The following is a 23,574-nucleotide window of genomic DNA, read 5'->3' on the forward strand; positions in this document are numbered from 1 at the left end:
CGAGAACAACAACGGATTCACACGGGGGGGCCCTCCGTGGACAGCCTCCTCGCGCCCCACGCCGTGAGCTCTGCTTGGGGCTCAGACGCAGCCGGGTTAACCGCAGGGCTAATGGGGCTATAGCCCTTAGCCCAACATCTCAGGGGGCACCAGCTAGCCCAGATTTCCGGCTTCCACATGCAAAAGAGTAAGTCTCCAGCCTTTGTCGAACCCGAGATATGAGGCAAAACATCAAGGCGCGCTCCAGGCGTTCTGGGAGAAATGGACATGCGTTTTGCCCAATTGTTTTGGGAGATACAAGTCCGTTACCACCTTTCAGTGTGTTTAGCCAATGAGTGAAGTAGCAGCTATGATCACTTCAGCCATAGAGATAAGTACATAGTGAAGATTTGTCAGCAGAAGGGGCTTCCTGGTTCATTTTGAGCTCCCCCTCCCCCTTTTTTTGTCTACCCTTGTGGAACAGTGAGTACTGCCCATAGGAAACAATTTGGAAACTCAGAATTTTAGTGCCGCTATGATTGGGCAGCAGCATATCCAGCCCCAAAGAATAGGTAGCAGGAATAACAAAAGTTTATGTGCATTCTACAAAACCCAGGAATGCTAAACTGCACAACTGGAACACACAAGTATAAATTATATAATATTGCATTATAAGGGGACAAAAAACAGTGTGTGTACAGAAAAGGACCACAAAAGTAACAGCATGATACAAAGAACAGAGTTAGAAAATGTAGATAAAACTGGCTAACAGTAATTAATAGCAGCTGGAAGAACTGTGCCATGGAAATTGTGGCCTTCAATTTTTTACAGGAATCTAGATATACTGTTTCTCAACAGGCTTCCTCAGAAGTGAAAATCATTCAAACTGAAAATAAAGACATCACATATTCATATCAGTACCCTGTGCACTATAAATAATATCCCCATTTAAGGTTGCACATTGATTCATAACATTGTTGCAATCTGGATAGACCTAACAGTCATAACAAACTCACCGTCATGGCAGAGGACGTGGGAGTGAAAATAATCTCTGTGCTCAACTGAAAGGTTGTTTATCCAATGGAAGATGTCACATCCAATTCTCACCCAGTTCTTCCAAAGAATACTGACTGAAAAACAAAGATAACTTAACACTATACAAATTTGGACAGGAAATTCCTACTTTGGCTCAGTCTTCTCCCAAAAGAGGGTCTATGACCCCCCCAGCAAAGGCGAACTACAGGCTGAAGGGGCAGGATTGCAGCTTGAGATCGACAGGCATATGGTCAAGGAACACCTCATTACTTTGAATGAGTTCAGATCTCCAGGGCCAGATGAGCTGCATCCTAGAGTCATAAAGGAACTGGCAGAAGAACTCTCAGAACCGGTGTCTATTCTCTCTGAAAATCATGGAGGACAGGGGAAGTGCCAGAGGACTGGAGGAGAGCTAACGTTGTCCCTCTCTTCAAAAAGGGTAAAAAGGAGGAACCTGGGGACTACAGACCAGTCAGTCTGACATCAATCCCTGGGAAAATTCTGGGGCAGATGATAAAGCAATCCATCTGGAAGCACCTTGACAACAATGCCGTGATTACTCGAAGCCAACATGGATTTGTCAAAAACAAGTCCTGCCAGACAAATCTGATCTCATTTTTTGATCAAGTAATCTCCCTCGTAGACCGTGGGAATGCTGTAGACATCATATACCTCGACTTCAGCAAAGCTTTTGACAAAATACCCCATGATATCCTGATGAGCAAACGAGCTCAAAGTGGACTAGATGAGACAACGATCCGGTGAATCCACAGTTGGTCACAGAATCGGACTCAAAGAGTGCTTATCAATGGGACCTACTCAAACTGGGGAGAGGCAACGAGTGGGGTACTGCAGGGCTCAGTCCTGGGCCCAGTGCTCTTCAACATGTTTATGAATGACTTGGAGGAGGAGGTGCAGGGAATGCTGATCAGATTTGCAGATGACACAAAATTGGGCGGGATAGCTAATACCCTGGAAGACAGAAACAAAATTCAAAGTGATCTGGATAGACTGGAGCACTGTGCAGAAAACAACAGAATGACATTTCATAGGGAGAAATGCCAAGTTCTGCACCTAGGAAAAAGAAACCAAATGCACAGTTACAAGATGGGGGATACGTGGCTCAACCACACTACAAGCGAGAAGGATCTTGGTATTGTTGTCGATCACAAGCTGAATAGGAGCCAACAATGTGATGTGGCTGCAAAAAAGGCAAATGCTCTTTTGGGCTGCATTCATAGTAGCATCACTTCCAAATCCCGGGAAGTACTAGTTCCCCTCTACTCAGCACTGGTTAGGCCTCATCTGGAGTACTGTGTCCAGTTCTGGGCACCACACTTTAAGAAGGATGCAGACAAACTGGAGAGTGTTCAGAGGAGGGCAACAAAGATGATCAGGGGACTGGAAACAAAGCCCTATGAAGAGAGACTGAAAGAACTGGGCATGTTTAGCCTTGAGAAGAGAAGACTGAGGGGAGATATGATAGCACTCTTCAAGTACTTGAGAGGTTGTCACAGTGAAGAAGGCCAGGATCTCTTCTTGATCCTCCCAGAGTGCAGGACACGGAATCATGGGCTCAAGTGACAGGAAGCCAGATTCCGGCTGAACCTCAGGAAAAACCTCCTGACTGTTAGAGCAATAGGACAATGGAACCCATTCCCTAGGGAGGTGGTGGGCTCTCCCACACTGGAGGCGTTCAAGACGAGGCTGGACAGCCATCTGTCAGGGATGCTCTGACTTGGATTCCTGCATTGAGCAGGGGATTGGACTCGATGGCCTTGTAGGCCCCTTCCAACCCTACTATTCTATGATTCTATGAAATGTAACAATTAGAGAAAAATAAACAAGTAATCAAACCTTACTTCCCCAACGCGATAAAGAGGCTTCTATGGCGGTGAGTTTCAGCAGCTGTGGTAGCCCAGCCCTTCCATAGATACAGCTGTCTTAAAGGCATATATACTAGAGAGATGCTACATTCTCTTAAGGACATACCTACTGAATTGTTCAACAACAACACAATACCAGCCCAGAAAGTATAGCAATGAAAAAATTAATACAAAGATGTAAATATTATTGAGATTATACATATCTGTCCTATATAGCCCAGAGTATAAGTACACAAAGTACAAACACTATATTCTTAGTACAAAGTGTGTGCATGGTTTTACATTGGGATATATCAATTATACATCGGGATTCACCAAAAATAGAGTCACCAACGTACTGCCCACAGTGGAGAATGGTTACCTTGATAACATAACCTAGATACATAATACTCATTTAATCAGGGGTGTATTACCTTCAGAAAGGAACTGTTGACTTAATAATATAACATATAGATAGTGCTCATTCAACTAGGGAGGATGTTAAATTCAAATTCAAACCATGAGGCTGAACAGTACTCAGTTTAAAGATCCATTCCGCTTCTTTTTGCAGAAGTAAATTATCATAATTGCAACAGTTATATTTGTGGGCATAAATCCTGTCAATGACCAAAAACCTCAACTCATTATGTTTGTGACCCTGGTCATAAACATGTTGAACCAAAGGTGCATCTAAAATATGTTTTTTTTTATTTTAGAATGGTGTCCCACTATCCATGAACAAATACTACGTAAGGTCTTGCCTACATATAAGAGTCCACAAGGACAAATGATATGACATGTTTAGTGGAACAATAAGGGAAATGGTGCAATTTAAACTTAGGATGATCAAAAGGATGCACAAATGCAGTAGTTTGAATGGCGCAGGCACATACTGAACAGACACTGCACCTAAAATGACCAGATGTAGACAGATCATTACAACTGACAGAAAGAGTCAATATCAGAGCTGCTGCTGCTTCTTTTACTGCATTTGTAAACATTAACAAAATACACCTGTCAATGTTGGATTGGTTTGTTGTTGTTGTTTTTAAGGGGGCTGTGCATTATTTCATGAAAAGAAGGATAATTTCCTTCATTACATACTTACTGTTTACACCCCCACCTCCACCCCCATATGTACTGATTGTGGGCTATAGTCCATGAAATGTTATCCCAGAATAAATGTGTTAGTCTTCAAAATGTCACAAGACTCTTTGTTGTTTAGAGGCTTATGGGTGGGGCATATGAAAAGTAAGAGGATATGTGTTTGTTAATGTTGAATGTTTAACATGAGTCATGAGAGAAGGTGTCTCCAGGCTCCCTCACCAGGGTCTCTATCAGATAAATGTCCAAGTGGGGTCCTTAATGCTTCTTGTCTCTGTTGTACATGAAGTAAATAAGCACAATGCACAGATGGCCATTTTACATGCTAGGGAGGCTTATTATGAGTATAGTGTAAGACAGTTATGTTTTGCTATAATAAAATATTTATTTGACTATATTTATGTTTTTTGCTTTTCCTCCAGGAATGAAAGATCTCCCCATTTTTACCCTCACAATGATCCTCTGAGGTAGCTTAGTCTGAGAGGTAGTGAGTGTCCCAGACCATCCAGTGAGAAATGGAAGGCATTTGCTGGTCCTCCGTGAGTCAATCCATGTCCCTTTCTTGACTGTGTGTGTGTGTGAGAGAGAGAGAGAGAGAGAGAGAGAGCGCAAGCACTTTGACGTGTGTGTTTATGTTTTCTGTGTACTGTATATTGTAAAAGGAGAAGCTTGTTTTTGTATTTCAGTTCTGTACCATGGAACATATCTCTGATATGAAAGAGATATTAGTCTTTTGCTTCCAAGAAAGCATGGAAGAGCACTTACACCAAAAAGTGTAGAGAAAAATGTTTTTGCATTATTGTTGTACATTATTGAGTGTGTGTGTGTGCGTGCGCAAACACAAGTGGTATGTGTGAGTTCAGTATTGGGGGCAGAGTAGGGCCCCCGACTACAAACTGCTGGCCCCAGGGCCCACCATGGCCTCGATCTGGCCCTGGGCACAGACGGTGAAGCCCCCACAGCTGTAGGTCTTCAGACTTCCCTACAGGAAGGGAGAGGTTCACATCTCCGCAAGACATGTGCTGCTCCCAAGCACTGTTCTGTGCACAACACACAACAGGAAGGAAGGAGAGGCCATACAACACAGAATGTGGATTGCTCCCTTGGCAGGAGGCCTGCAAAAAGGACCCACAGCCCTCCTCAGGACATGACCCACCGAGAGAGGGGAAGATTATCCTTCTGAGTGGCTGTGAGCTCACCAGGTGCTTGCTTGCTTGCTTATTTATTTATTTATTTATTTATTTCTATACCGCCCAATAGCCGAAGCTCTTTGGGTGGTTTCCGCTTCTGAGAGCTCCAACTGAATTGGGTGTGTGTGGCCTAAGTACTCCCAGCAGCTGAGTGGGCAGGAAGCTTCAGTCTGTTTCCTGCCTCCCGGCTGAGCAGAGCAGAGCAGAGCAAGCTGCTCCAGTTGGTCCAGGGACTACAGAAGCAAGCAAGCAAGCTCCCAGAGAGCGAGCGAACAGAGCGAGCGACCAGGGGAAGCAAACAGCAGTTGGCCAGGGGAGTTGCAGTGGTAGAAGAGACAAAGGAGACAAAGGAGACAGAGCCTAAGAGTGGGACTCTGCTTTTAACCTCTACTGAGTAGAGGAGCAGGCACAGGCTAGTCTAGAACAATCACAAAGCTAGACACAAAAAGGGAAAAGAGGCAATGGAAGGACAGGACTCTCCAGTGGTGGTGACCTGCAAGGTCATAGAATCATAGATAGAATCATAGAATAGTAGGGTTGGAAGGGGCCTACAAGGCCATCGAGTCCAACCCCCTGCTCAAAGGTGTGTGCAATGTTTGTTTTCTTGCCTGACAACAACATGGCCTACACCTGCAACAAGTGCAAGTTGATCACGCTGCTGGAAGAAAAAGTAAGTGGACTGGAGCGGCGACTGTTGACCCTCCGGGGAATAAGAGAACACGAAGAGTTCTTGGATAGAATGGGGGAACTACAGCAGCAAAGGGAAGACCAGAAGCTTGAAGAGCAACAGCATGATGAAGCAGTGGGAAATGCTGAGGTGAAGAAAAATGGAGTAGAGGATACTCCTTGGAAAAGGGTGACAGTTAGGAGAAGAAGAACTAGACGCCACTCTGCACCAGGGGAAGCAGTGGAGCTGTGGAACGGATTCCAGGTACTTGCGGATGAGACTAGAGGACAGCCTGCAGAGGAAGAATCACAGGGGAACCTACATGAGAGTGAGCAAGAGGCTGAAGGTCAGTCAAACAGAGGCGATGAAACCCAGGCCTACAACAAGAAGAAGAGAAGAGTGGTAGTAGTGGGAGACTCCTTGCTGCGTGGGATCGAGACCCAGGTATGTCGCGAAGACCCATGGACTCGCCAGGTATGTTGCCTCCCGGGAGGACGAATTAGAGACGTGACTGAAAGGTTGCCTGCACTCATAAAGCCCACTGACAGGTATCCCTTTCTTCTCATCCATGTGGGAACAAATGATACCGCCAAGTGGAGCTACGAAGAAATCACGTCAGACTTCGAAGCTTTGGGAAGGAAACTCAAGAACTTTGGGGCCCAGATAGTTTTCTCATGCATCCTTCCAGCAGTTAGAAGACGGACAGAAAGGGAACGAAAAATACTCCGGGTGAATGACTGGCTGTGAAGGTGGTGCCGACGAGAGAGATTTGGATTCTGGGACCACGGCCTATACTTCCTGGAAGATGGGCTGTTGGCAAGGGACGGGTTGCACCTCACAAAGGATGGGAAGAATGTGTTTGGCCACAGCATGAAGAACTTCATCAGGAGGGCTTTAAACTGAATCCTATGGGGAAGGGTGATGTAATGTTGGGGGTAACCAAATATACACCCCAACCACAGATGCTGAAGAAGCAGAAGTAGATCAGTTCTATGAGGATCTGCAGCACCTACTGGATAGTACACCAAAAAAAAATGTTATTTTCATTACAGGAGACTGGAATGCTAAGGTGGGTAGTCAAACGACACCTGGAATTACAGGCAAGCATGGTCTGGGAGAACAAAATGAAGCAGGACATAGGCTGATAGAATTTTGCCAAGACAACTCACTGTGCATAACAAACACTCTCTTCCAACAACCTAAGAGACGACTTTATACATGGACTTCACCAGACGGTTGACACCAAAATCAGATTGACTACATCCTTTGTAGCCAAAGGTGGCAGACATCTATGCAGTTGGTAAAAACAAGACCTGGAGCTGATTGTAGTTCCTAAAGCCTTTGACTGTGTGGATCATAACAAATTGTGGCAAGTTCTTGGTGGTATGGGGATACCAAGTCATCTTGTCTGCCTCCTGAGGAATCTGTATAACGACCAAATAGCAACGGTGAGAACAGACCACGGATCAACAGACTGGTTTAAGATTGGGAAAGGAGTACGGCAGGGTTGTATACTCTCACCCTACCTATTCAACCTGTACGCAGAACACATCATGCGACGTGCTGGGCTTGATGAAGCCAAGGCTGGAGTTAAATCGCTGGAAGAAACATTAACAATCTCAGATATGCGGATGATACCACTTTGATGGCTGAAAGCGAGGAGGAGCTGAGGAACCTCATGACGAAGGTGAAAGAAGAAAGTGCAAAAGCTGGGTTGCAGTTAAACCTCAAAAAAGCCAAGATTATGGCAACCAGCTTGATTGATAACTGGCAAATAGAGGGAGAAAACGTGGAGGCAGTGACAGACAGATTACTGCAGACGCTGACTGCAGCCAGGAAATCAGAAGACGTTTACTTCTTGGGAGGGCAGCAATGACAAATCTTGATAAAATAGTGAAGAGCAGAGACATCACACTGACAACAAAGGTCCGCATAGTTAAAGCAATGGTATTCCCCGTAGTAACCTATGGCTGCGAGAGCTGGACCATAAGGAAGGCTGAGCAAAGGAAGATAGATGCTTTTGAACTGTGGTGCTGGAGGAAAATTCTGAGAGTGCCTTGGACTGCAAGAAGATCAAACCAGTCCATATTCCAGGAAATAAAGCCAGACTGTTCACTTGAGGGAATGATATTAAAGGCAAAACTGAAGTACTTTGGCCACATCATGAGAAGACAGGATACCCTGGAGAAGATGCTGATGCTAGGGAAAGTGGAAGGCCAAAGGAAGAGGGGCCGACCAAGGGCAAGGTGGATGGATGATATTCTGGAGGTGACAGGCTCGACCTTGGGGGAGCTGGGGGTAGCGACGACCGACAGGAAGCTCTGGCGTGGGCTGGTCCATGAAGTCACAAAGAGTCGGAAGCAACTGAACGAATAAACAACAACAAACAGGAACTCTGGGGGAAAGCGACCATGTTGTACTTGAGTTCTTGGTTCTAAGGGAAGCAAAAGCCGAGTGTAGTCAAACGCGTACCCTGGATTTTAGGAAAGCTGATCTTAATAAACTCAGAACAATGATCAGTAAGGTCCCATGGCAAGCGACGCTAACGAGAAAAGGAGTCCAAGATGGGTGGGAGCTTTTAAAAAAGGAAATTCTCAAGGCACAATTACAAACAATTCCATCAAGAAGAAAAGGTGGAAGACAACAGAAGAAGCCAATGTGGCTTCACAAAAAGCTTAGGGATGACCTGAAAACAAAAAAGGGCACATCTTGGATTCCTGCATTGAGCAGGGGGTTGGAGTTGATGGCCTTGTAGGCCCCTTCCAACCCTACTATTCTATGATTCTATGATTTGACCAAGCAGGGAAAAGGTGGGATTAGGAGTTACAGCAAAGGGAGCCACAACCTCCAGAGCTCCCCAAGCAGGCCATGGGACAGGGAAGCAGACAGGGGTCTAGCCCCACCAAGGGGAAATGGTCCCACTCACTTCTTGAATGCCTGACTAAAAGCAGTCATGTCAGAGGGAGCTCTCTGGACTTAAAGCCCCACTGCAAACACATCAGGGCAGTTCTAAGCCTCCTCAGTCATGGCAGCAGACTAGGACATCATGGGGCCATGCTGCAGCCTCCAGACCTAGTCAAAAACACCTGGAGCACCTGGGCTTCAGGAGGAGCCTTAGCCTGGTGGAACAGCTCAGGTCTCCTATACGGGGAATCATAGAATCATAGAATCATAGAATAGTAGGGTTGGAAGGGGCCTACAAGGCCATCGAGTCCAACCCCCTGCTCAATGCAGGAATCCAAGTCAGAGCATCCCTGACAAATGGCTGTCCAGCCTCGTCTTGAAGGCCTCCAGTGTGGGAGAGCCCACCACCTCCCCAGGTAATTGGTTCCATTGCCGTATTGCTCTGACACTCAGGAAGTTTTTCCTGATGTTCAGTCGGAATCTGGCTTCCTGTAACTTGAGCCCATTATTCCGTGTCCTGCACTCTGGGATAATCAAGAAGAGATCCTGGCCTTCTTCTCTGTGACAACCTTTCAAGTACTTGAAGAGCGCTATCATATCTCCCCTCAGTCTTCTCTTCTCAAGGCTAAACATGCCCAGTTCTTTCAGTCTCTCTTCATAGGGCTTTGTTTCCAGTCCCCTGATCATCTTTGTTGCCCTCCTTTGAACCCTCTCCAGCTTGTCTGCATCCTTCTTAAAGTGTGGTGCCCAGAACTGGACACAGTACTCCAGATGAGGCCTAACCAGTGCTGAGTAGAGGGGAACTAGTACTTCCCGGGATTTGGAAGCGATGCTTCTATGAATGCAGCCCAAAATAGCATTTGCCTTTTTTGCAGCCACATCACATTGTTGGCTCATATTCAGCTTGTGATCGACGACAATTCCAAGATCCTTCTCGCTCGTAGTGTGGTTGAGCCACGTATCCCCCATCTTGTAACTGTGCATTTGGTTTCTTTTTCCTAGGTGCAGAACTTGGCATTTGTCCCTATTAAATGCCATTCTGTTGTTTTCTGCCCAGCACTCCAGTCTATCCAGATCACTTTGAATTTTGTTTCTGTCTTCCAAAGTATTAGCTATCCCTCCCAATTTTGTGTCATCTGCAAATTTGATCAGCATTCCCTGCACCTCCTCCTCCAAGTCATTAATAAAAATATTGAAGAGCACTGGGCCCAGGACTGAGCCCTGCGGTACCCCACTCGTTACCTCTCCCCAGCTTGAGAAGGTCCCATTGATAAGCACTCTTTGAGTCCGATTCTGTAGCCAACTGTGGATCCACATGATCGTTGTTTCATCTAGCCCACTTCGAGCTAGTTTGCTCATCAGGATATCATGGGGCACTTTGTCGAAAGCTTTGCTGAAGTCGAGGTATATGATGTCTACAGCATTCCCACGGTCTACAAGGGAGGTGACTTGATCAAAAAATGAGATCAGATTTGTCTGGCAGGACTTGTTTTTGACAAATCCATGTTGGCTTCGAGTAATCACTGCATTGTTGTCAAGGTGCTTCCAGATGGATTGCTTTATGATCTGCTCCAGAATTTTCCCAGGGATTGATGTCAGACTGACTGGTCTGTAGTTCCCAGGTTCCTCCTTTTTACCCTTTTTGAAGATAGGGACAACGTTAGCCCTCCTCCAGTCATCTGGCACTTCCCCGGTCCTCCATGATTTCTCAAAGAGAATAGACAGCGGTTCTGAGAGCTCTTCTGCCAGTTCCTTTATGACTCTAGGATGCAGTTCATCTGGCCCTGGAGATTTGAACTCATTCAAAGTAATGAGGTGTTCCTTGACCATATGCCTGTCGATCTCAAGCTGCAATCCTGCCCCTTCAGCCTGTACTTCGCCTTTGCCAGGGGGGTCATAGACCCTCTTTTGGGAGAAGACTGAGCCAAAGTAGGAATTGAGCACCTCTGCCTTTTCTTTGTCATCTGTTATCATTTTGCCATCCTTATTTAATAGCTGAACAACCATTTCTTTCCTCTGCCTTTTACTATGCACGTAGCTGAAGAAAGCCTTTTTGTTGTTTTTAGCATCCCTCGCTAACCTCACCTCGTTCTCCGCTTTAGCCTTCCTGACGCCATCCCTGCAATTCTGTGCTACCTGCCTGTACTCTTCCTTTGTTACTTGGCCTTCTTTCCACTTCCTATATGTGTCCTTTTTTGTTTTCAGGTCATCCCTAAGCTTTTTGTGAAGCCACATTGGCTTCTTCTGTTGTCTTCCACCTTTTCTTCTTGTTGGAATTGTTTGTGATTGTGCCTTGAGAATTTCCTTTTTTAAAAGTTCCCACCCATCTTGGACTCCTTTTCTCGCTAGCATTGCTTGCCATGGGACCTTACTGATCATTGTTCTGAGTTTATTAAAATCAGCTTTCCTAAAATCCAGGGTACGCGTTTGAGTACAATCGGCTTTTGCTTCCCTTAGAACCAAGAACTCAAGTACAACATGGTCGCTTTCCCCCAGAGTTCCTGTAACTGCTACTTTATCCACTAAGTCATCTCTGTTGGTTAGGATCAAGTCAAGGATAGCCGATCCTCTAGTTCCTTCCTCTACTTTCTGTAGGAGGAAGTTATCCGCCACACAAGTCAGGAATTTCCTGGAGGGGCCATGTTTTGCAGAATTTGTCTCCCAACAAATATCGGGGAAATTGAAGTCCCCCATTACTACTACATCATGCTTCCTTAAAACATTGGCTATTTGCTTTTCAAAAGTTTCATCCTTGGCTTCTCCTTGATTGGGTGGCCGGTAGTAGACTCCGACCACCAGGTTCCTTTTATTCTTTGCTCCATTTATTTCAACCCAGATGCTCTCGATGGGGCTACCAAGCTCCTCCTCCTGTATTTCTGTGCAGAGATATGTATTTTTCACATACAGTGCAACCCCGCCTCCCTTTCTGTTCCTCCTGTTCTTTTTGAACAAGTTATATCCTTCAACTGCTGTATTCCAGTCATGAGAGTCATCCCACCAAGTCTCAGTTATACCTATCAAGTCATAATTTCCCTCCTGTATTAAGAGTTCAAGTTCGTTCTGTTTGTTTCCCATACTCTGGGCATTAGTATATAGACATCGAAGACCATGTGCTTCATAGTCTGGCTTTCTTCCTACATGTGTCTGAAGACTATTAGGGGGAGAGGAACGCAGCATACGACCCCATGTGGGGAAAGGTGGTAAGGGGCTCATCATGCCGCCACAGCTGAGCCAATCAGAAGCAGCAAAGTACTGCATGGACCAATAGACTGACCCCTACGTGGGCCAATGAGACCATTTGGCCCTCCCCTCCCTTGGGCAACCTGTATGGCCCATCTCCCGTCTTGCTACTTGGCCGGGGAGGCCTGACCTGCCGGGTGACATTGCAGACCACCCCCACCCACTGGCTGCATCACCCCCCTGCCCCCCCAGTGTGTGTGCCTCCTGGGAGACCTGCCCTTCACAGTCCAGGGAACCCAAGTGAGCAAGCAGGAGGGGCTGCTGGCCCTGGGCCCATCACACTGCTGAGGTCAGCCAAACCCGGCCATGCCAGGCTGTGGGCAAAGGATCCCTGCAACACTTGCAGCAGTAGAGTCATGGACATTATTGCACAGAGGCTGTGATGGCATGGATTTGGACAGCAGGCAGGTGGTGTTGACCACCGGTAACCCAGCAAAGGTTCCTCTGCTGTGGAGGGTGGCTCTGCAGACAATAGGATAGCTGTCACAGTGTCCCTTATGGCTCCATCTCCACACCTGGAAAGCCTTTGACTGCCCCACAGCTGCTGCTCATGGCACATGAAAAGGGACAGATGCCTGCCTGGAGCAGGGAGGTTGCCAGCCCCATGCCAGAACAGCCAGGGGCATCCCCACCACTGTTGGTGGCCCTGGGATGGGCCACCCCCATGGCCTGCATGGAGCAGGGTGTGAGATGGATCCTCTGCTTGTGGGAGAGTGGTGGTGGAGAGCCTGGGAAGACAGAGAGAGCAACAAGCCTGGGAAGACAGAGAGAGCAACAAGCCCTCAGCCTGGGTTGCCCAATTTGGTGGGCTAAAGGACCCAGGATGAGCTGTGGCGCATGCTGGGCGCTTGCGGCTCAATGGGGAGTTGTGCTGTGTCATGCAAACCTGGCCACTGTGGTTTATTTGAGAGCTAATCAACACTCACATAACCCTACCACTAATCGAGGGTTATACAAGTGTTGTTTAACCCGCAAATAACCCACAGTGGCCAGGCTTGCATGACATAGCCCAACCTCCGATCGCCCCAATCAGGGGTTGCATATTCAAAATGGTGTCTGCATGTGCTATGGTTTGTCATAGATTAAATAACCCATGATGGTCCAGTTGTGTCATGCAACCCTGAGCCTTGTAGTCAGTGGAAGCACACAAAAATCTGTGTGAGAGAGGAGTGTGTGGGGTCCCTTCTGCCATGCTCAGGCCTCAGCCTCCCGCCCCCTATGGAGCAGGGACTGCAGCGACTGAGGACATACTCAGCCCTCCCCATTCGGGGTTGCAAAGGACTTTCATGCAAGCAGGGCAGCTGGCTCCCCATGAGTCTGGGCTGTGCTCTGCCTCAGCAATGGTTGGACTGCTGTTGGTGCCTGGCCTTCGCCAACAGACAGCTTTACTGTCTGTTGGCAAAGTTAAAAGTTAAGGTTTTTCTACCCCATGAAAGCCTATGGCAGCAACTGTTAGCAAAGTTATGTTGGGCATGCTCAGTTTTACTCTGAAGCTAGAGTGCGGCCAGTACTCCAAGGTTTTCAGAATATTTCTATTACAGAGTGCTTCTATGTGCATATTCTTTAGTTATGGAACGTCACCTCAAAAAGTGAGGCTACGTGTTACTATGTGGATGGGGATCCTAGCATGGGGGTGAGGGAGCAAGACCTTGATCCTTGGGTGTTGCTCCCCACTCTTACTGTGGCACCAGTCTGGATCAGCACCCTCCCCCCCAATGCTTCCAATTTACTTTGCAAAAAAGGCATCCAGTTGTAATGTAAATTGCAGGCATAGGGCAAAGGATTAAAGCCCCCCATCCACTCCTCTAGGGTCGTGATCCATATGAGGTCCAATGAGCTTACTTTTGAGTGGCAGAATATGCACAACTCGGTGGCAGAATATGCACAGGCAGCTAAAAAGTGAGGCTACAAGACTTGGCAGTAGCTGAGAAAACTGAGGGGAGTGCACAAGTGAGACTACTGTCATAATTAGAAGACGCTGCCCTTCAACTGAGCCTGCCCATAGTTGCTGCTGATTAGCTCTGCTGGGGAGGAGGCCTCTCCTTGGGTACACACAGAAAGAGGGAAGCAAGTCCCAGGGAGATGAATGGGGTAAAGGGTTTAGTGGGGCGCGGCTACCCCTGAAGGACCAGGTCCACAATCTGGGGGTCATTTTAGACTCCCAGCTGTCCATGGAGGCTCAGGCATCAGCCGTGAGCCAGGCAGAGCTGTACCAACTCCATCTGATACGGCGGCTGCGTCCCTATCTCCCTAACCATCTGCTCCCATCAGTAGTTCATGCCCTGGTGTCCTCTCACCTAGACTACTGTAATGCGCTGTATGTGGGGTTACCCTTGAAGACAGTTCAGAAGTTGCAGCTGGCGCAGTAAGCAGTGGCCTGCCTGATTAAAGGCAGCTGTCAGCGAGACCACATCACTCCAGTGCTGAAGGAGTTGTACTGGTCACCAGTTGTTTTCCGGGCCCAATTCAAGGTGTTGGCATTTACCTTTAAAACCCTATATGGTTCCAGCCCAGTCTATCTTAAGGAGCGCCTCCAGCAACACTAGGCACGCCGCTCAACGAGATCGGCCTCGGAAGGCCTTCTGTCTATCCCATCATCCTGGACAGCTAGGCTGGTGAGTCCCCACTCTACAGAATTCCCTCCCTAGTGACCTCCGCCATGCCCCCTCTTTGATGAGCTTTTGCCTGGCTTTAAAAATCTGGCTGTTCAGGTGGGCATTTGGGGTGGGTCAGGGTTTTTTAGAGCAGTGTTGTTTTGCCATGTTTGTTGTTGTTGTTCAGTTGATTATGTAAAGTTGTTATTAGTGTTGTATGCTGCCTGGAGTGGCTGGGTAGCCGGCCAGATGGGCAGCTAATAAATCAAATAATTAAATAAAATGGGGCTGAGCACCAAGTCCAAGGCTTCGGGACAGACAGTGATGCCAGCAACGTGCACGTGGGAGTCATTTCCAGCTCCCTCGGTCTCCTCGGGTGCTTGCGGCAGGTTGGCCCCCGCCCCTCCCCCTCAGGATGGATTCCTTCCCTTGGGCGGCGGCGGGGGCCTGTCTAGCTTGGCGCAGAGTACAGTGACTGGCGCCCTCTGCTGGTGGCAAAAAGAAAGGACGTTTTCCCTCCAGGCTGCTGCACACCTGAACTTGCCAGCCAGGTAGATAAGAGGGGCAACCAGGGCGTTTTTTCTGCCAAGAGTAGTCAGCTTTGTGATGCTCAGATCAGCTGCCCAGGCCTGAACTTGTGGCAAAATTAACTCTAGCGATACATTTTATCCCTGGGAGTTCACATGCCTTTTTCCTCCGAGGAAATGTCTTTGCAGGGAAGACATTGTGTGTCAGAGGAAGGCGGATAACGGCATCGTTAGTTCCACAGCGTGGCCTGCATCAACTGCACAGAAATCTCCGCTCTAATGACACTTGGGCCTCTTGCTCCTTGGTGTTATGGTTGCGGCGACACACTCGAGAGAATTCGAAGCCTCTCTGTACGAGCCAAGTCCTGTCTGGGACACCAGGAGGCGGCGCCCTACGGGGGAAAGTAGCCCAGCAGCTGCGGTGAAACACCGAGATCAAACAGCGGGGGCGGGGCGGGGCGGGGCGGGGCGCGGGGAGGAATGGGAAAAGAGCAACGGCTGCCCCACCCTCCGCTGGCCAAACATTGCAGGGTCACAGCCCAGTTGCTTGCAGCGGAACGGGCCCCGCTGCAGCCCTCGGGGGCGAATACGATCGCAGCCATGAAGCGCCCCCCGTCGGCGGTGAGAGCGGGGGAGGCTGAGGCACGAGCGGCAGCAGAGCACCGCAGCAGGCCCCGCTCACGACCCCTCGCTCCAGTTGCTCTCTCTAGGCATCCCCGCAGGCGGCTCTCCAGCAGGCGCAGCTGGTGGGACCCAGGACCTGCCCTTGTGCCCTGCAGACAATGAGGGAGAGATCAGAACTCGCCCACCTCATCTCTGCCAGCAGCTTCCAGCTGCTCCTGTGGAGCTGCCGGCTACTCGCGCCAGGCAGGCGACGGGGTGCTGCCTCTGCAGCCGGGACGCCTGGCCAGGAGGGGCGCCGCCCCTGCTCCTCTTCTCTGCCGTGCACCTGCCCAGGGCGCAGGAGCCCGCTGGCGCGGCTGACGGGCAGCCCCGGGCGCCTGGCTTTGCCTTTCAGGATCCACCCCACCGCGAATCCTGCCCAGTGAACTCCACGCTGGTGCCACATGTGCCGTCCTGCGTTCACGAGAGGCTGGTGAACAGGCAGGGATTCCTTCCCCACGCCCACGGGCAGGCGGCGAGCCCGCGCCGGGCAGCGGGGAAATAGCAGGCGGCAGGGGCGCGCCCCGCCCCCGAGCCGGCCGCAGGGAGCGAGGGCTCCGCGGGTGGCGGGCAGCCGACTGGCTGCGGGGGCGGGGCTAACACGGGGAGGAGCGGCGCAGGCACACGGGGGCAGGAGCGGCGCTAGCGGGTAACAAATGGGAAGGGCCCGCACACGTCCGGCAGGTTCCTGACCAGCCAGGCAGCCCCCCTGGAGCCCCAGGAGCAGACAGGCCAATGGGAGTGCTCCTGCGCCTCCAGGGGGAAGCGCTCCCTGCCCAAGAATCACGCCCGCCAGGCCACGGGTGCCCCCCGCCCCGCCCCGCCCATAGCTGGGCACCAGGGAGGGCAGCCCCGCTTGCCCAGGCCGCGGGGCGGGGCGGGGCGGGGCGGGGCGGGCTGGCCCCTGGAGAGGCTAAGCCAGCCCGTGCATGCATCTGTGGGAGAGAGCAGCAGAGATGCATGGGGGCGGGCAGCTGGGCGGGCTAGACTCTGTTCCAGGCCCCAGAGGCTGGGAAGGCTAAGTGACCAGATGCCTCCACCTGGGGGCCCCTGTGGGGCAGTGGCACAGGCTGTCCAGTGGGGCCAGGGCCTCTGCTTCTGCCCACCTTCGGCCTGCTGACTTCCCAGACTTTGCCTTAAGGCCTCAAGTGAAGGCCACACTTTTGATGGGTCAAGGAGTTTCCTTCTGTCACTGTCAGGGAGAAGCAGTATAGTGCAGTGCTTAGAGCAAAGATGGGCAACTTGTGGCCTTCCAGATGTTTTTCCCTACAACTCCCATCATCCCTCACCACTGGCTAGTCTGGCTAGGACTGATGGGACTTGTAGGCCAAAACTCTTGGAGGGCCACGAATTGCCCACCCCAGGTTAGAATGTCAGACTAGGTCCAGGGAGAGGTAGGTTGAAAGCCCTTGTGCAGCCATGGAGCTTCCTGGGTGGCCTGGGGTCACTCTCTCTCGGCCTAACCTACTCTTCAGGGTTGTTGTGAGAAAAAACAGGGTGGGACATACATGTCTTTCTTATAGCCTAGAGCTTCATTATGTCTCTTCCCCCAACCCTCCTCGTGAAAGCTGAAGCTGTGCTTATTTCCTGGGACTAACTGAACAGCAGCTGGGGGACGGGGGGAGGCAGAGGGGCTTAAATATATTGGCAGGAACGGAGTCCCATTTCTCCAGAATAGTTGGTTTTCTGTGCTGGACAGAGTCAAAGAGTCTCCTTCAGGCCTACCCAGCACCATTCCACCCCACTCCACTCATGTTCTTTTGGGAGCATTGGAGATTGCTAAAGGGGGAAGGTATTTCACACATACTCTGCAACAATTATTTTACCTCCATCCAAAAACAAGCTCTGAACACACCAATTGTCTGGATTCAGACAACTGTTTGAGAACTCACAATTCTCAAGGTGGCAGAGGGATGTCTCTCTGGCATCCAGTGGCCAGAGTATGATCCGACTGCCCATGTCCTCCAAATCCATCTGGTTCTTAAAAGCAGAAAATCCTGCAGCACATACAAGAATGTCCCGCAGATTGGCAACAACTTGAGGAGTGTCGTAGTGTCAGCTTTGCCCAGCCTGGAAGAGTTTGGCCTTTAGAGCTTTTGACCACCCAGTGCCTTGGAAGAGCCTATGTTCAGAAGCCATTAAACTCCCAGGACTGGATGCTAGGGATGAACAGGGGCAGCCCTGCCCTGCCCCCTTCTGCACTGAAGCTAGGAGACTTCAGTCTGGCCCTGTTGGGACCTTGGTGTCTCATCCAACAAAGTGATGTCTCCTGTTCCTAGGAAGGGACTTGCACAGCACTGCAGCTAGGCCCCAAGAAGGAAGGGCTGTTCTGCCTCAGGTATGCCAGGGCCCACATTAAGAAGAGTCTTCTAGGATCACTGGTGGGTTCATTCCCTCCCTCAGGAAGCATGACGGCAAACCCTGCCCTGTGGGGTACGACTTCTCAGCAAGGCATAGGCAAGTCTGCTCCAATTGCCAGGAAAATGACGAGAGGATTGCTTTGCTGCTGCTGGGAATGCAGGCAACCAGCACAGCCACCCACACAGCCCCGCTGCAGCCAGCTCTTGGGTGCCACAAGGGGCACATGCAGCTGGGAGGCTGTGGCACCCCTGGGGGCCCATGGGCAAAATCATGGCCCAGTCCCAGGCTGCGGCTCCCCTGCTGTCTGTCAGGCTGCTACCCGCCCGCCCCCGAGCTCTGTGGGCTAGAAGCAACCCCTTGCTACTGTTTTTCCTCTTGTAATGATATAAGGTCTTGCGGTTTATCATAGTGTATTTTCTTTTTACTGTAAGCTATCCTGGTTATTTTAATAGAAGGGGGATTCAAACAACACATAAACTAAAACCAAGCAATGCACAAGGAGGCTCTGGCTGCACTCTGGGTCGCTCCAATGGCCCGAAAGGCCGGCTCTGGCTGGGACTAGGAAGGCCGGCAGGCAGCTGGCAAGAAGGCAGCACGGTGCTTGTTCTCTGGTCCCAGCCTCCCACCGGCTGCAGGGAGCCGAGGGGCACCCAGACGCCACTGCTGTGTTCGCCCCCTGCCCTGTACGGGAAGGGATTCCTGCTCCCAGCCAGGATATGCAAACAAGCAGCGCCCCTTCACAGGGACGGAGGCTGCCAGCCCTGGGAGGCGGCAAGCGGCTGCTCTCGCAGGCGAACTGGGTCGACCTGCTGCCTCCGGGGCAGAGCGTGGCTGACGAGGAGCCGAAGCGGTTATCTCCCCACCAGCCGCCTCTCGCCCCTCCACCCGCTTCCGCCGGCGTCTCATGAACACGGAAAGGCCAGCGGGGCAGACCGATGCCACCCTGTGCCGCGGGCGGGAGCGGGCGGAGAAACGGCCTCTCCATCTCGGCGCGAGAGCAGCGGGGGGCTGTGCGGCATCAGCTGGAAGCATCAAGGCGCGGCACAGGCAGCAGACGCCCTTCGGGACACGGCCGGGCTCGGGGGGCGGGCGCGCGGCCCCGCGGCCCCGCGGAGCGGCCTGCCACGGCAGGGGGCGCCCCAGCAGCCGCGCCCACGCCGGCTACGGCCGAGGGGAGCTGCTGGCCCGCCGCCGCCGCCAGCGGAGGGCTCGACTCCCCCTGCAGCGCCGGGCACCCCGCGCAGCGGCCCCCGAGCCCGCCGCCAGGGAGGGGGCGCGGCGGGCGCGGCCGGGGCGGCAGAGCCCAGGCGCCCCTTCCCCGGCCCGCGCGCGCTGCGGCGCCTGCTCTGCAGGGCGCCCGCGCCTCGCGGCCGGAGAGCGGCGGGCGGGGCGGGCGGGGCGGCTCTCCAGCCCGACGGCGGCGCCGCGGCGGCGAGGGGCGGCCAACGTGGCGCTGGCCCGCTCGGCCGCGCCCCCGCCGGCGCCCCGCGGAGCCCCGCCCCCTCGACGGGCGAGGGACGCGTCGCGCCGTCACCGCGCGCCGACCAATGGGGACGGGCCACGACCCTGGCAGGGCGGCCTGCGCGAGCGCGGAAGCGCGGCCACGCGAGACGGGGCAGCCCAGCAGCCGGAGCCGGAGCCGCAGGAGCGGAGCGGAGCGGCGCGGCGCCTGCCGAGCCGAGCCGAGCCCCGACGCCCCCTCCGCATGGCTCCGCTGCCGGGCCCCGGCGCGCCGCCGCGGCTGCTGCTCCTGCCGGCCTCCGCCCCGGCGCCGCCCTGCCCGGCCTCGGCCTCGGCCTCGCCGCCCCGCAAGCGGCAGCGCCTGGCCCACCTCAGCCCCGAGGAGAAGGCCCTGCGCCGGTGGGTGAGGGCCGGGCCGGGGGGGGCCGGGCCGGGGCGGGGGGGGCCGCGGCCCCGGCCGCCCGCCCGCCCGCCCGCCCGCGACCCGCGCTGACTCTCCCCTCCCCCCGCAGGAAGCTGAAGAACCGGGTGGCGGCGCAGAGCGCGCGCGACCGCAAGAAAGCGCGCATGGGCGAGCTGGAGCGGCAGGCCGTGGAGATGGAGGCCCAGGTGGGGCGCCGCGGCGGGGGGCGGCGGGGCCGGGCGGGGGCGGGGGCGGCTGGCGCTGAGCCCCGGCTTCCTTTCTGCCTTCCCCCAGAACCAGAGGCTGCTGGCCGAGAACCGGCTGCTCCGGGAGCGGACGCGCAGCCTGGCGCTGGAGAACCAGGGGCTCCGCCTGCGCCTCGGGCTCCCGGCCCTGGAGGCGGGGGCCGCCCCAGCAGCAGCAGCGCTCAAGGTGAGTGGCGGCCAGGCCCCCGCGGGCGGGGGGTGAAGGCGGTGTCCCCCGATCCGCTCCATCTGACCCAAGCGTCCCCCCTATAGATGGAGATGCTGGAGCCCCAGGAGGAGGAGGAGGAGGAGGACGACGACGGCAGCAGCATCAGGGCAGCGACCGGGTCCGCTGAGTCCGCAGCACTTAGACTACGTGTTCCTCTGCAGAAGGGACAGGCCCAGCAGTCGCCTGCCTTGGTGGCGGCGGCGGCGGCAGCAGCCTCCGCCTGGGTTCAGATGGCCTTGACTCCTCCGATTCTGAGGTGAGTGCCTCTGCAGCTCCCCGTGTCGTGGGCCAGCAGCCAGGGGAGCCTGCTTCGCACAAGCAGGAGAGCACACGCGTGGGCCAGGGCGGCTGCCTGTCACAGGGAGGGAGGGACTTCTCCTGTGTTCACACGTCGCCCAGCAGAGTCACTGCCCACAAGCAGCTCTGGCAAGTTCTTCTGTGAAGGGGCTTCCGTTTTCCTTGCCTTCCCCTTACAGCAGCTGGTCTCTTTCCACGGTAAAGGAAAAGAGGCTACTTTGGGCAGGTTGCTGAAGTTCGGGAAAGGGAAGGGGGATCACAGCACCTCCTGATGCATTCTCTGAAGGACCTTGAAGGGCCACTTTTTCATCCTAATACGGGGCCCTCTGTCTTCTGCAGTCTGATCTTCTCTTGGGCATATTGGACAGCCTGGATCCAGACCTCTTCCTCCGCTACTCTGGCCCAGAGCCAGCCTGCCTGGAGAAGCTGCAGCAGGAGGTGTGTAGAGAAGCAGATTCCTTACCGGCCTCCCCTAGTTCCTCTCTGGGGCCCACATCACCCAAGCTGGAGGCCATTAATGAACTGATCCACTTTGACCATGAGTACACCAAGCCCTTCTTCTTGGAGATGGTGCCGGAGGGGGCCAGCCAAGCCAGTGTCCTAGTGAGAATAGAGGAAGCAGGTCCTCCTTCCCCCTCTGAAACCAGTGTCCCCTGTCACCAGTCCCCCATCTCTGTCAAGGAGGAGCCTATAGACATTATCTTGCCTGAGCTGGGGCTCTCATACCTGCTGTCCTCGGATCAGAGGCCCCCTTGTCTGCTGGATGCTTCCAGCGATTCGGGCTATGAAGGCTCCCCTTCCCCATTCAGTGACCTGTCCTCTCCGCTGGACACAGAGTATAGCTGGGAAGAGGCTTTTGCCAAGGAGCTCTTTCCACAGCTGATCAATGTGTAAATGATCCCCTCCCCCCCAACTCTGCTAAAAGGACAGGGTTACTTTTAAGGAATGTTCCTCTTGAAAGTGTTTCAGAAGAACCTTAAGTATTGTTCCCTTTTGTATGGTGTATCTGCCCAACATTTGCCTAAGTAAGGGGTTAGGAGGTTTCCTTTTAAGAAATGAAAACCTTGCTGGGGGAGAGGGTAAACACCCTTGTTCCTGGCAGGAAAGCATCCTATATAGGCAAATGTTGAGTGCAAACTTCCCCATTCTCCTGAGGGGCCTTCCCTTCAGTTGTGTAAATAATGGGTCAACGTGGGATAGAAATCTTTTGTAAAAAAAAAAAAATTATATGCTTTTTGAAATAGGTTATTTTCTTGCTGCATATTTAAAAATTATCTGTGCAATTAAAATGCAACGCAAGCAATGTTTGTCTCTATCCATCCATCCTATTGAAGTATGTATATTGTGGGGTGTGGGGGTGGACTAAATGTTCTGAAAGATATTTCAAAGGAACCATGCTGTGCAAAGTGCTGTTGAGCACCCTCCAATGGCAAAGGGAGGTGTACGTCCTGGGAGTGGGGATTAACTTCCCTTAGGCCATGCCATTCCTTTTGAGAGGTGTGCTGACTGTTGCCTTAGGATGTTCGCTGCAGAACCTGCGGTGTGAGGAGTTATGGGGGGGGGAGTGAGGCACAAAGAGTGTGTCAACCCAGGAAGGATAGATTCCTGCTTGGACTCCAGCGTACAGGCTTGCTGCAGAGAGAGAGAGAGAGCGAGCGAGCAAGGAGGCCTGTCTCATAACAGGTTGGGGGAAGTGCCAGGGCAAAGCCTCTGACAAAAATAGCGCTACCTGAAAGCAGCAGCTGGGGACACCCCTGGACCCCCTGCGTTGTTCTAAGAGCAAGATGGAAAGCAAGCACCGGAAGAAGTACAGGCTAGGCCTGCCTTTCTCTCCTATGTCTGATGTTATTCAGTGTGAGCACCTTGCAGGAGGTGATGGGGCAGGTCCTGCCCTCTTTGCCTGGGATTTTAGCAGAATCTCATGGCCACAGAATTTTCCTTATAAACTGCAGCAGGGATGGGCAACTTGTGGCTGTGCAGATATTTGGACTACAACTCCCATTGGCCCCAGACTGAGAGCTTCAGCTATTGGGCAGTATAGAAATTAATGTTCATTCAAAACAGCTAGAGGGCACTGGGATGCCTACCCTGGCCTACCGCAGCTCCTGCTCAAGTATTTACGCCACCCTTGCCCCTGGTGGCATGCAGACACCAGGGTGCCCCAGCCTGCTTTTGGAGGAACCTCAGGAAGTGTGTGGATTTCTCTTGTAACTGAATTATCTACCCTATGGAACCAAATATCTGCAGTACTGTCTAGCAGGGACACAGGCGAATAGTTGGACCACTTAACGAGAAATCTTAATGAAGGACCCTGGTCCATCTGGAAAGCACTCTACAACTAGAAGAGGGACTATGGGGGGAGATACAGGAACATAACAGTGAAACTTGTTAAAGTGGGAGTGGGGGTAGACAGGAGAAATTTCCCTGTTCTCCTGTGCCTCTTAGGCATGATGTACAACACCCCCCAGGCGCTCCAGATCCGAGTCACAGCTTCATTTGAGCCAAACTGGTGTTTGGACAGAAATGCCAATTACTACCTACAAGCAAGCTGGATTGTAGCGGGGGGGGGGGGGGGGGGACTACTTGCCTGCCACAGTGCACAAGTGATTCCAAAGCACTGTGTGGCGCTGTAATGCCACTGTACTCAAAATAGGGTGCAATTGTTTGCTCTTGAGAGAACTCCCTGGCTCCTGCTCACACACAGGGGGGAGCAATCCAGGACTGTTGTCAGTGGAGCTGAGCTGCTTGTTGAACCAGGTATTGTTGCAAATTGGCCACGGGGTGGCGCACTGCTGAACCCAGAAGTGCCT

At 52.4% G+C, this 23,574-nt stretch overlaps 2 protein-coding genes across 2 annotated transcripts; both read left to right on the forward strand.

The window, feature by feature from the left end:
- Positions 1–19,736: 19,736 nt before the first annotated feature.
- On the forward strand, positions 19,737–22,067 carry LOC146335867 (X-box-binding protein 1-like). Its single transcript, XM_084819569.1, has 5 exons — positions 19,737–19,989; positions 20,103–20,199; positions 20,288–20,425; positions 20,512–20,723; positions 21,104–22,067. The coding sequence occupies exons 1-5, from the start codon at positions 19,835–19,837 to the stop codon at positions 21,288–21,290; spliced, it is 789 nt and encodes a 262-aa protein (XP_084675695.1). The 5' UTR covers positions 19,737–19,834; the 3' UTR covers positions 21,291–22,067.
- Positions 21,112–22,067, forward strand: LOC146335868 (uncharacterized). The gene has a single exon (XM_084819571.1). The coding sequence runs from the start codon at positions 21,332–21,334 to the stop codon at positions 21,656–21,658; it is 327 nt and encodes a 108-aa protein (XP_084675697.1). The 5' UTR covers positions 21,112–21,331; the 3' UTR covers positions 21,659–22,067.
- Positions 22,068–23,574: the final 1,507 nt, after the last annotated feature.

Source organism: Heloderma suspectum, chromosome 13, assembly GCF_057233095.1.
Source record: "Heloderma suspectum isolate Gila_16-S chromosome 13, 16-S_ref, whole genome shotgun sequence".
In the NCBI taxonomy this organism is placed as follows: domain Eukaryota; kingdom Metazoa; phylum Chordata; class Lepidosauria; order Squamata; family Helodermatidae; genus Heloderma; species Heloderma suspectum.

What these genes read in the sequence shown, in the direction of transcription:
- LOC146335867 (XM_084819569.1), top strand. Translation starts at nt 19,835, where the DNA reads ATGGCTCCGCTGCCGGGCCCCGGCGCGCCGCCGCGGCTGCTGCTCCTG. An exon ending in CCGTGGAGATGGAGGCCCAG is followed by an intron (nt 20,200 to 20,287) that starts GTGGGGCGCCGC and finishes GCCTTCCCCCAG; the next exon opens with AACCAGAGGCTGCTGGCCGA. An exon ending in TTGACTCCTCCGATTCTGAG is followed by an intron (nt 20,724 to 21,103) that starts GTGAGTGCCTCT and finishes TGTCTTCTGCAG; the next exon opens with TCTGATCTTCTCTTGGGCAT.
- LOC146335868 (XM_084819571.1), top strand. Translation starts at nt 21,332, where the DNA reads ATGGTGCCGGAGGGGGCCAGCCAAGCCAGTGTCCTAGTGAGAATAGAG.